At 32.6% G+C, this 12,232-nt stretch overlaps 1 protein-coding gene across 1 annotated transcript in view; it reads right to left on the bottom strand.

Moving 5' to 3' along the window:
• The window catches only part of LOC116847179 (cytochrome P450 4C1-like), a 35,237-nt gene extending 31,637 nt beyond the window's left edge, over positions 1 to 3,600 (bottom strand). The window contains exons 1-3 of the mRNA XM_032821904.1: positions 3,256 to 3,600; positions 2,063 to 2,172; positions 519 to 609 (exon numbers count right to left, since the gene is read on the bottom strand). Of these exons, the coding sequence (XP_032677795.1) occupies positions 519 to 609; positions 2,063 to 2,172; positions 3,256 to 3,502 (448 nt within the window). The 5' untranslated portion in view covers positions 3,503 to 3,600. The remainder of the gene's footprint in view (positions 1 to 518; positions 610 to 2,062; positions 2,173 to 3,255) is intronic.
• Positions 3,601 to 12,232: the final 8,632 nt, after the last annotated feature.

Genomic DNA, 12,232 nt, shown 5'->3' with positions numbered 1-12,232 from the left:
AGGTTGCAGCTTAGAAATTATGAATTATATATTTTGTAAGTATATTAATCCGTTAATAATACTGATAAAAGAAATAATGAATTGAATTTTTTTCTTTATGAGTTATCTCTAGAGTATACATTGTTTACATGTTATTACGATAATAAAGGATGGAAGAAAAAAATCAAATCTCTACAAGTTTAAGAACTCACAAATAGCTTCTAATGCTGCAATTATCTTGAATTCCATTATTATAATTTATGAAGTAGGACGCTGAGTGAATGTTTGTTCAGTCTCTCTTCCTTCCCATTTAGAGATAAAAATTCTTGCTCAAAAAAACGAGCTGAAAATTTTAAACTACCAAAGATTAAAAGCTCATAAATAGCTTTTCATTCTGAGCTATTCGTTTTTTGTTTTTGATGAGGTAGAGCCGGCTGCCGTTATCGTGTTTAATCATATTCGTTAAAATCCATATCGTTACGTCCATTTTCAATATAAAGCGCACATATACGATTATGATATTTATTTTATTGCATTACCTGTGCTAGTAAGAAGTCCACTTTTTAACCAAGGATGCAAGATATTGTATATCTTGCTTTTATCGATATGTTTCGTATTGTTTAATATTGCCTGAAATCACAGAAATCATAGAAGTTAGGATTTTGTGTAATATCAGTTTATTATAACATTCAAATTCACACACAGCTAAATAATGAATCGTTTTACGAACAATTTAAAGCATCACCTCTTTCATGAATTATGCTTTAGGAAGTTAACTTTTTCCGTGTCATGTAGGAAACGATATAATGACATGTAAAATTAATACATGTACATTGTATATCCGCGTGCTGAATTGACGCCGAATTGGCACACGGATATATCATGTACATGAGTTAGTGTATCAAGCCTCGCTGTGTTCGTAGCTATAGGCGGAGGGACATAACGAACCACGTTTCGCGAGTATCACGGTCGCGCATCGGCCGAAGATATATTTCTTTCGGCTGCTGTTTTCCGAGCATTCATTAGCTCAAATAAAATAATTAATTCCTAATTAACTATTCCGAATTTTACAAAATAATATTTTACGTTTCTGTTCCGTTTAATCCGTTCTACTTTCCTATGAGTTGTGTCAAGAAAGGTTTCAGACACACTGTATATACAGGACGTCTCACACTTTCCTCCGGGCATTTTTTTGGGACGTAGAGCAGGTTGAGCTGAACATAAATGTCCTATATTGTTTTGCGATATTCGCAATAATTATCGAGATATTAATTGTAAAGAACTTGTAAATAATCATGCAGAATATGGTGAATGAGTTATAGTAACGACGGTTGCCGTCGTGTATCTATACTTTAGATCAAATTGAACAAAAATTCCTCTACTATTTTCCGAAGAATCACATAGATTTGTAATTATTAATTAAAGAAGATTATAGCAGGATTTTGCATGATAATGCACTCATCTTCTTTAATTAATAATTCAAAATCTATGTGATTATTTACAAAATGGTAGATGACTTTTTTGTTCAATTTGACCTAAAGTATAAGTACATACGGCAGTCGTCGCTATTATAACTCATTTACCATATCCTGCATGATTATTCACAAATTTTCTATAATTAATTTCTCGATAATTATTGCGAATATCGCAAATCGGTATAGGACTTTTATGTTCATCTCAACCTGTTCTACGTCCCCACAAAATGCCCGGAGGAGAGTGTGAGACATCCTGTATACAGGGTGTTTGATTCATACACAGAAAACAAAAAAATGTTCTGAATAAATGGTATTTGTTTTTATACTTACTTTCACATAAATTAAAAAATGAGAGTTTCCATTAAAAAAATATAATTGATTTTTATTTTATACTTATAGTAACACTATAAGTTATAATAACACTATCTATAATATAAGTGATAATGTCATCTTATATTTCCTTTAATACTAAACAAATCTTATCTATAACTTTTTTTATGTGATGGATATTTATATTTGTTATTAAATTATAAATAATTTATCTTATATATATATGTTATATGTGTGTATTTTTTTATGTCGTTATAACTTTCCTTGCATTTAAGTACCTCGAGATCATTTGGATGACGGATAGATACAAAGGCCTCAGAGAAAAACCATAGTTTATAAATGGGATAATATTTATCTGCTTTGGTACGCAAATACGACCATATTTTCACTGTAAAACATTCAAACATATAATTACGTTCTTCAAGGCGTGATACCAGCTGACGGTTTGGTAAACTACCTGTATAAAAGAATTAATGCTTTTCGAGTTACCCCCATCATCAATCTTTAAAATAGAGTTATACTTTGTAAATTTATGTGAAAATACTTCTCCATAACCTCCGTGACATTTACATTAATACATGATTTTATAACATATTATCAGTTTCGAAGCTCAAAAATTGATCGTTGATTGGTACATACATGAAAGTATATAAGAAAATATGTAGCTTTCACTGTCAACGAAATCATGTAAGTTTGTTACAATGCACAACTTTATGTACATTTTCATAAATGTTAGCATTTACGAAATCATTCACACAATCGAGGATCTTGTGACAAACTATGCAAATTTAACTATGCAAATTTTGGTCCAGATCAGTCAAATAGTTTAGAAATATATAGAAAACATACAGAGATACACAGTCCTTCTATTCTATGCATATATATATGTATATATATATACACACACACAAGGTATCCTAGACTCTCTTCCGCAATTTTTGAAAACGTAGAACGGATTAAGATGGTGAAGTGTGTTATCGTGTGCTTGTACATTAGGTCAAATTGAACAAAAACCTTTTATTATTTGTCAAATAACCATAGAATTTTAGTTATTAATGAAGGGAAATTGTAATATGAATGTGTGTGTACACGATAATACACAAATCTTCTTTAATTAATGTTTAGAAATCTATGTGATCATTTGTAAAATGGTAGGGGACTTTTTAAGTTTAACTTAATGTGTAAGTATACAAGCAGACGGTACCACTATAGTTCATGTACCATATCGCGCGTGATCGTACACTAATTTTCTTTAATTAATATTTCGAGATTTATTGCAAATATCGCAAAACGGACTTTGTGTTTAGAGGACTTTTATGTTCATCTCAATCTATTCTACATTTTTACAAAAATTGAAAACGAGATTCTGGGACACACTGTATATATAAAATTTTATTTCATATATGTTTTATAATTAATGATAACACAACAGCACAATGATGAAACACACATATAAAGACTTTTTGCTTACCTGGTGAAGTTGGTAATTGCAATATATTGCCACAAATCGGAGTGGCTTTTGGTCCCGGTATTTGATCGATCAATAGTCCACGTTTTGAATGATGCACGTAATAATTAAAAACAAACGCAATAATTACTATAATAATAAATGATAAAAGTATAATAACAATCATTTCGTGACAATAAACGGCAACAGCGATGTTTGTAATATAACTGAGCGTCTCGTCGGAACAGAATGCAACATGCATTCTGGTCATGAATTAATATATACGGATATTGACACAATACTAGATCTTGCAAGTCACGTCTGGTGTATAAAGATGATTGATAAGAATATTTTTAAAACTGTTATTACAGTGTCTTAAAGATATCATTTATCGATATACGCGATGTTCGAGAATACTTGTGCCACCAATTGTGAGAGAATAGAATGTATTAAGATGAACACATAAGTCTTATATAAGTCTTATATAAGTCTTACATAAGTCTTACAATACTTGCAAAAATCATCAATATATTAATTTTAAAATATTGAATAAAAAAGGGGAAGAGATAGAGAGAGACAGAGAGACAGAGAGAGACAGAGAGACAGAGAGAGAGAGAGAGAGAGAGAGAGAGAGAGAGAGAGAGAGAGAGAGAAAGAGAAAGAGAGAGAGAGAGAGAGAGAGAGAGCACGTACGTAAAATAGTAGAGGAGGAACACTCGAGCCGTTCGAGCTATTGCGCAACCTTATTGTTACGAACAAATTGATAATATAATTAACGTATGAAAAAGCCGGATTACGAAACGCTTTTGTCATATATAGCTGTCTTTACAAGCACTTGCAGATACTACATACACACCTTCGACAATACCATATTAGAATATGTAGTAAATATATGTAGTAATATATTTGCATTGAAAATGTGGTAATATATTTGATACACTACCCATTATATATTAGTTTTATATAAACGTGAACTTTAAACGTTTATTTTCATAACATTTTTAAAACCAATACACAGATATATGCTAATTATGTTGGCATATACTCGTATGTTTCGCAGTGCAAGTCCTGATAATTGTTTTTGAATTCGAAAATATATTTATGCATGCTGATTGTTTCATGGGTAAATTATTTCTTTTTTTATAGTAGATTTTTATGTATTTGGAGAGTTTTTTGTTTTTGTAAATATAATAAAGAAGTATACTAGGAAATATACAAAGAAATATCTAAATTAGAGATTGTTTAAATAATATTACTATAAAGAAAACAGTTTAAGTATATTCTCTTCAATGAGCAGACAATGTTTTTTAAATATTTATTTTTCATTGATATCACATTGTATAGTTTATTGTACAAATAATATTTATTTAATATTTATTAAATATTAGTATTATATTAATTGCATCTTTTTAAAATAATGATGTATCATTGCCTTTAGAAAACGTATAGTTAAATCAGATCTATAAGAAAATCGTGTATAAAACAATTAGTAGTAATATTATTGTTGTTGTTATATATTGAAATGTTTGATGATTATATATTCTGCATATCAGTATTAATCATCTCTTATTATGAAAAAGTTCGAAGGAAGAATGTGTTATATGGTAATACTCTGCCATGAGTTCGTTACAAGTTCTGTTCGGTTTTCGCCGCCAATCTGCTCGGATTGCCTATCAGTAGGCTCTGTCATATTTCTGGCGGCGCGGTAGTTTGGCAACATAATCTAAGTCATAATATAACAAATTCCCTCTGTATTGTTTTCGCTGTCTTCTTGCCATTAAAATTTGTAGCTGGCTCTGCTTAAAATATATTTGCGCAGGTTCAGCTATCTAAATCTCTTATATTTTTGACAAAGCATGCTTCGAAAGAAAAACATCGATTTTTTCAAAATTCTATTTTGTCCTCTAAAAGGCTGATTAGGTATGTATAAGAAGAACGTATATATTATTTTAGTCTAGATTAAAACATATATCAAGTTTATGAGAGAGCAAAGTAAGATTCTAAAAAATAAAAACTGGAAATAGAGATGTCTAATCTAAGACACTAAACAAGAAAACAAGCGGCCTAAATACAGAGTATAACATATCGGTTGTACAGCCGTACAAGACCGTATAAGCTGTACAAGCTGTACTGACTGTAGCTGTGCAAGAGGGATACAGTACTCGAGTCTTATGATCTCTACTAAATTGCCTTTTCAGATCTAATGAACCTATATCATTTTTCTCGGAGATATGCGCGATCGCGAGATACGCGATGGCATTTCGAAGTTGAGGATATGAAATATAGTTCACGTAAATATACGAAAATAGAGCGATATAAATAGAAGTTCTACTTACCTAGAGGACGTGTTCGTCCTGGGATGTACTCCTCGAAGGGACTATGTTGTCATAGTGAACCTCTGGTTGTCCACGAACAGTTCTTTGAGGTGCGTTTGTTATCACTGCGGTACGATTTCATTGTCCATTCAGACTTAGGCTAATTTTAGGGACCATAGACTTATACAAATAGATTAAACATTTTTATAAATGGCTATGCGACAAAATAACAAGTTATATTAAAATATGAAACAAGATAAGAGTGAAAAACTGGTATATCATACGATTATTTTCTTTTTTTAGACTCTTATTGAAAGAAACTCACGAGTAATAAAGTATGGTAGGGAAGACGTGTTAACGTGTACGTTGTGAATCCTAACCTAGGCATTTAATCTGTGTATATTGGTGCCTGATATTAATAGAAACAAAGAATAGAATTTGTAATTGCAATATGGAACAAGAACAATATGTTTCTTTTTATGAATATATATTTTAATTTGATATATATTTTCAATATTGTTGTGTGTTTATAGAAATGACTCTTAATTTATTTGTTAAAAATATCAGATTTTCTTGAAATAAAAATTAATTGTTTATATATTTCTACCTTTTTTATATATAAGTAACTATAAAAAAATTTTTTTTTCAGGTATTCCTAAAAAGGAAGATGTAAAATTGAAATGTGTAACTAGCAGCAATGAGATTTTATTTTTATTCTTTCTCGTATCTAATTTTTCTTCTCCTACTTCTCTTACTTTTCTCCTTCTCCACTCTTCTTTTTCAGTGCAATGAAGATAGTGGGCAGTATAGTTTTCCTTTCATATTGTTTCGCGAGCTTCTGTAAAAGAGCTTAGTTTATTTATATAAGTCTGTGTTCCGGACGTCGAATCTCCATAATCTCCGCAATAGATTTTTCGTATCCGAAATCTGATTCGTGTTTCAACGTGCACTATAATATATTAGAATCGATCGATCATACCACGAAGATAGGATTTGAAAAGAAGAATTCTTCGTACTCAGGATTACCTTAATATATAATCTACCTTCATGTAATCATTAGGAATAGAATCAGCGACATTGCGTTATAGTTGAGCTGGTTGTCTCTCGCATGACGCATTTTATGTATTCGTTTCCGCTTTGCTCGTCACAGATTTAACGGTAATTAATCTTATTTTAATTTCTCTGAAATGATGAATGATGATCTCTGAGCATCAAATGTGCGGTGGTTTACTCTAATATCTATTGATCAATGTATCAGAGATTAGCGGGGAGCGATTGTCCTTCCAGCCTACTATACGACAGTTAAAAAGTGATAATGTCTGTTAAAAGTAAAACTGTGGTAAAATGAGTGCAATCAAGCAAAGTATGTAACAGGCGGGAATAGATGGGAAAATTTAAATTGGATTAAGTAACCAGTAAAATATACATATAAAATATTTTAAAATATTTAATTTATTTTATATTAAATATTTAGTTTATTTTATATTTAATAACGTATTTTAAAATATTTTAAAATTAATATTTGAGTACAATACAATAAAAATTGGTTACAATACAAATAAAATTTTCATTTTTACAAAATTTTAATCATGTTGTAGGCTTACTTAATGTTATAGTTCGACTTTAGTACATAGAATCGACTTAGAAAATCGACTTAGGAATCGACTTAGGAACTAGAAATCGACTTAGGCTAGAGAATTCTTAGGAGGATACGACCGACCGACGACTATTATCTCTCAAGTAATAATTGCTCGCGTCCGAGCTCAATAGTTCTTCTCTGTATTCCCTTTTTTTTAGAAAGAACTACTCTCATCATGGTATAGGCGAAGTGTAGATAATAATTAATTTTTTTATATCACGAGCGATATCTGTCTCTCTTGGCTCGAATTACGAAGAAAAATTAGTCGACTCTATGTCGTGTTGTCGGTCTGACGTGACACCTTCCCCCTTAAAAGAAAATGTTGGACGACAATGTTCCGACATTTTCTTTACATACACTTTATTAGCTAATAGTACAATGAGTTCTTAATTCAGTGGTTTTACAATATTCAGTTATTCATTTTGTTTGCTACAGTTTTGCACACCAAAGAAATTCGCGCCACTTTGATCACTCTGCGGCTCCGTTCAACTTGACTTTCGTCACTTTCATCATTTTTATTGCTCGCAGCACTATCAGTCCTAGGATGCACTAATACTTTTGACATGTCTACCTTGGTTTCCTTCCCTTCGTTCCTTTTCTGCTGCTTTCCGTTGATAACGAGATGTGACAGCTTATACGTTTCCACTTAAATTTAATAAGTGATTAGATGATTTTCATGCGAAGCTTGAAAATGGAATTTCGGAGACAAAAGTTCGTTGCAATCCATCAGAGTCCCTTTAATAAGGGTTTTTATAAGGATTCTTGATCTCGGCGATTGGAAATAGAATGTCCTCACGTGGGTTACTCATTTATAAAGTACCGAGATGCATTTGATAACATATTGTTTATCCCGTGGTGATATATGCGCGCAGCTATGTAGCCTGATGTTTTCGTAAGTCAGGATGCCATCAAATAGGACATTGTTTCTTTGAAAAATAGCTCCTGTCTTGTATAGCTTCCTGCAGTCATCCTTCGGAATTTTTTGAATATATTCAGGTTTCCCGTTCAATACCGTAGAGCGGATTCCAGAATAATAAATTAAGCTATCAATCTCAATTCTGCATTGGATAATCTTGACGTAGTTGAATTAAGTTAAACACAGTTGTGTATTGGCCAGGAAGATTGTAGCAAAGACTCGGTACATCCTAGTGCGAGCGTGAAGTGTGCGGGTTGGTGCAGGATGAAGAGACTTCTTAGGCTGAATTTTATCCTATAGGTATAGTGGGATGTTCTTAACCACTGCCACTGGAAGTGGCAGAATCGTTCGGAGACTCTTCATTTTCAACTTATCCGCGCATAAGACAGGATGCCATCGAATAGAATATTGTTTCCTAGAAAAATGGCTTCTGTCTTATATAGTTTCCTGTGGTTATCCTCCAGAATTTTTTGAATATATTCATGTTTTCTGTTTGATACCGCAGAAATATAAGAGTGGATTCCAAAATAATTAATTGAGCTGTCGATCTGAATTCTGCATTGGATGGTCTCGACGTAGTTGAATTTATTTAGTTGTAATTGTTGCTTATAAGTCTTTTTTGCTTTGAGTTCCAGGTCTTCAACACGATAATCTGCGGTTAAGAAGAGGGAAGTTATATTTAATCTATTTCCTCCGTAGTCATAGCCGTCATCAGATTAGACACATCTGTACATTGAGTCAGGAAGGCTGCAGCGAAGAGAATAATGGTGACTTGATGCATCCTGATGCGAGCTTCAACGTGAAGTGTACGGGTGGCGCAGAGTGAAGAGGCTTAGACTGACCTGTTGGTGTGGTGAGACGTGGCCGACGACTGGCAGTGGAAAGATCGTTCATTTTTAATTTATTCGCATTTTATTAGGTTTCTTGCTTAAAGTTATTCTTATTAAAATTATTATTATAGAGGTTTTTTTATACAGATTATGATCTTACTGGATACTGATCGTTCAGTTTTGTAGATTATTTTAACAAATATATCTTATCTTCTAACTTAAATGAGTATAAACTAATTCTACGATTATAGTGTATCTTATGTAGGTTTCGCACCGCATCCGACATCGTTCAACCATTGAGAGGAATGGCTATGTCTTCGATACAAACATGCGGAAGTCTCCATGCGTGGTATAATTATTATAACGGCGTGCGGTACGTTCTCCCGAGACGGTCATCGGTTTCAATAAACTATTTTTAGTCGCTACAGTTCTTTGTGCTTTTCCTTTTTCCTGATACAGTTCCTATTTATATACTGCAAAATCTGACACATCGGTAATGACGACGAAAGATTTGGTAAGATCTAAATATTATAGTACCGATTTTGCGCATAGCGAATTCCGCAATCTTACGAACGCTTTTTCTTGTGACTCTTCCTAAACGAATACTAAGTTCTTTTTAATGTTATAAAAGGTTTGGCGATAAGGATTAAAAAAAGAAAAACCTATAAATCTACAGTAGTGACCAGTGAGATTTATGAATTGTTTGATATTTCTTGTGTTATTGGGTTCTGAAAATTTTTTTATTTCAGCGTTGTCAAGTTTCATTATTGTTTCATTAATTATTTGACATAAATAAATTATCTTTCTTCTAATGAACTCGTATTTATTTGGTTGGAGTCGCAAGTTTGCTTCCTTAAGACGCTTGGCAAGTTTCACATTTGGTTTTGTGTTCTCTAAACAAATTTACATATAATACAATATCGTTCATATAGACAAATAGTTCCATGCCTTATAGTCACTCAGAATTTGATCTATCAGCCCTTGGAACGTCACAGTAGTATTTTTTAGTTCGAATGACATGATTAAGTTGATAATGCCCGTATAGCATTAAAAAAGCAGTTTTTTTGCGCGTTAGGCTGATGCATCTTAGTCTGATTGAAACACTAAAGATCGAATACACTAAAATACTTCACACTACCTAACTGATTTAGAATTTCCGTTATGTTTGGCAAAGGATAGGTGACGGTTTGTTTATTTAGTCTATGGTCTATAACTATTCGCCAACGCTTATTGCCTTTCGAGTTCGGTTTCTTAGGTCCACAAAGGAGAATCGTATAGAGATTTTGAAAGTTTTATAATATCATTTTTAAGAGCTTTGGAATTGTTTCTTCTTTGTGGATTGATATTGCTTCGTATTTACTAGCTTGTCGTTTACTGTGTTAATTTTATGTTCTATAACGGACGTACAACTAAGCTAGTCTTCGATAATAAGAAAAGATCAAGCGGCACGGTAGTGCTATCTTGGCTAGAGACACCAAGTATACAGGGTATCTCAGACAACGCTCGTTGACAGCCGGACACTATCCACTATCGCTATTACGCTATTGCGTCCAACTTTCTATCTCCGGTACACACACATTTATTATCTGATATTTTAATTAATAACTCAATGAATATTGCGATTCCCGAAAAATGATACATTAATTTTTTTTCTTTATTTTGGTTCCCTCTATTTTCTCTTTTTATCACCTTCGTTATTTCTGAGACACCCTGTATAAAGAAACGTCTGTTACACAGAAACGACTACTATATCACGTTGTACATGACATTGCGGCATTATCAATCCTCCCGGAAACGTTTCGTAAATCAACTTTTTAATTGAAATGTCTCAGGAATAATAAGAAAAATAAAACAATAGTAAAAATAATATATAATAAAAAAAGATAACGGTACTTTTTCTGTCGTATCTGCAGTGCACGAGTATATTTGGATGTTTTGGAATATAAATATGAACGTATATATTTTCCTGCACATCCTTCAGCAGTTTTATAACTGCTGAGTGATGCATGTTTGAATGTGTGCGATGTAAGTATATAAATGAACGTAGGCACGCACACATTTTCCGTATATCTTTCAGCAATTTCACAACTGCTGCTGATTGATTTTCCTTGATATATAAAGTAAAAATATTCCCGAACTCAATTCTTGAATAAATACTTAATCCTGAATATTCTCATCGTTTTGGTCTTTAATAAAAATATTTAAACTTTCAACACAAAATATATATACAAGTAGTAAGTATAAATAAAGTTTAAATATTCGTATTTAAAACCAAGAATATCCAAGATGTCCGGGAATTAATACTTTTACCTTACCAGTTATATCTGTTTTTTTTTTAATTTATAAGAACAAAAATGAAACCTATTTTATTACTGTTAATATTAGGAAGTTTTTGCAATACCGTCTTCCTGAAAGAATGGTACTCATTCTGACTTTCACTCTCTACTTATTTCCTCATTTCTGTAAGTCTGACATCTCGCCCTGAAAGAAGGATACTCATTCTGACACTCCGCCGCCTAGTTTCTAAATCCCAGAATCCACCTCGCTTGAAAATCAAGAAATCCTGGTTTTCCGCCACGCAAATCAAATCTATAACATCAACTTAGTGGCAAGACAAAGCGATACCGTACTCTGAGACAAGAGACAAGATTTTAGTAGAAGCTGCTTTATCTAGGTTACGCATTTCGAGTTATTCATTTTATCTTATTTTATCCGTCTCGTCGCGTTCTTTAATTTTATTTCAATAATTCCGGTGAGCCCAGATTTAATTTCGTCCTATACTCTTGTTTTACTATTTTAGTGAATCACCAAATGCAGTCAAAGAATGGAACGGCCTCTACGGCGGAACACAAAGTGGCGAAAGAGTTATTAGCGTTCATATCTTTACTGATAATAGATTCTATATATTTCCTCGTTATCGGTTTCCTTCGTTATCGCGTCAGGTTCTGTGTTCAAATTTTCGGTGGCCTCCTTATCGGTTATCTCTACAGCGCTTTCAGTAACGGTTAAACGAAATGAATAAAAAAATCTATCAAATGACACGTACATCACAGTGGAAACTTACCCTTGTCTCGGTATGCTAGACTCTTAGTCACAGTAAACCATCGAAAGATATTGTTTATTTTCGCATTCCTACAGATTAAATAGGATACTCGTAAAAAAATGCATATACCTCATCCCGTCTCACCATCGCTGAGCGAGTTTTTGATAATAAAGACTAATAATTTTAAAAACTCGTTCTTCTTTCTTTGAAGAGACTTGTCCTAGGAGAGAGGGATAAAGTTTTGGGGATATACAGGGT

This window comes from Odontomachus brunneus, unplaced genomic scaffold (assembly GCF_010583005.1).
Source record: "Odontomachus brunneus isolate Ranch 3 - 2012 unplaced genomic scaffold, Obru_v1 Obru_scaffold_075, whole genome shotgun sequence".
Lineage (NCBI taxonomy): Eukaryota > Metazoa > Arthropoda > Insecta > Hymenoptera > Formicidae > Odontomachus > Odontomachus brunneus.
This window is presented reverse-complemented; position numbering and strand designations above follow the sequence as displayed.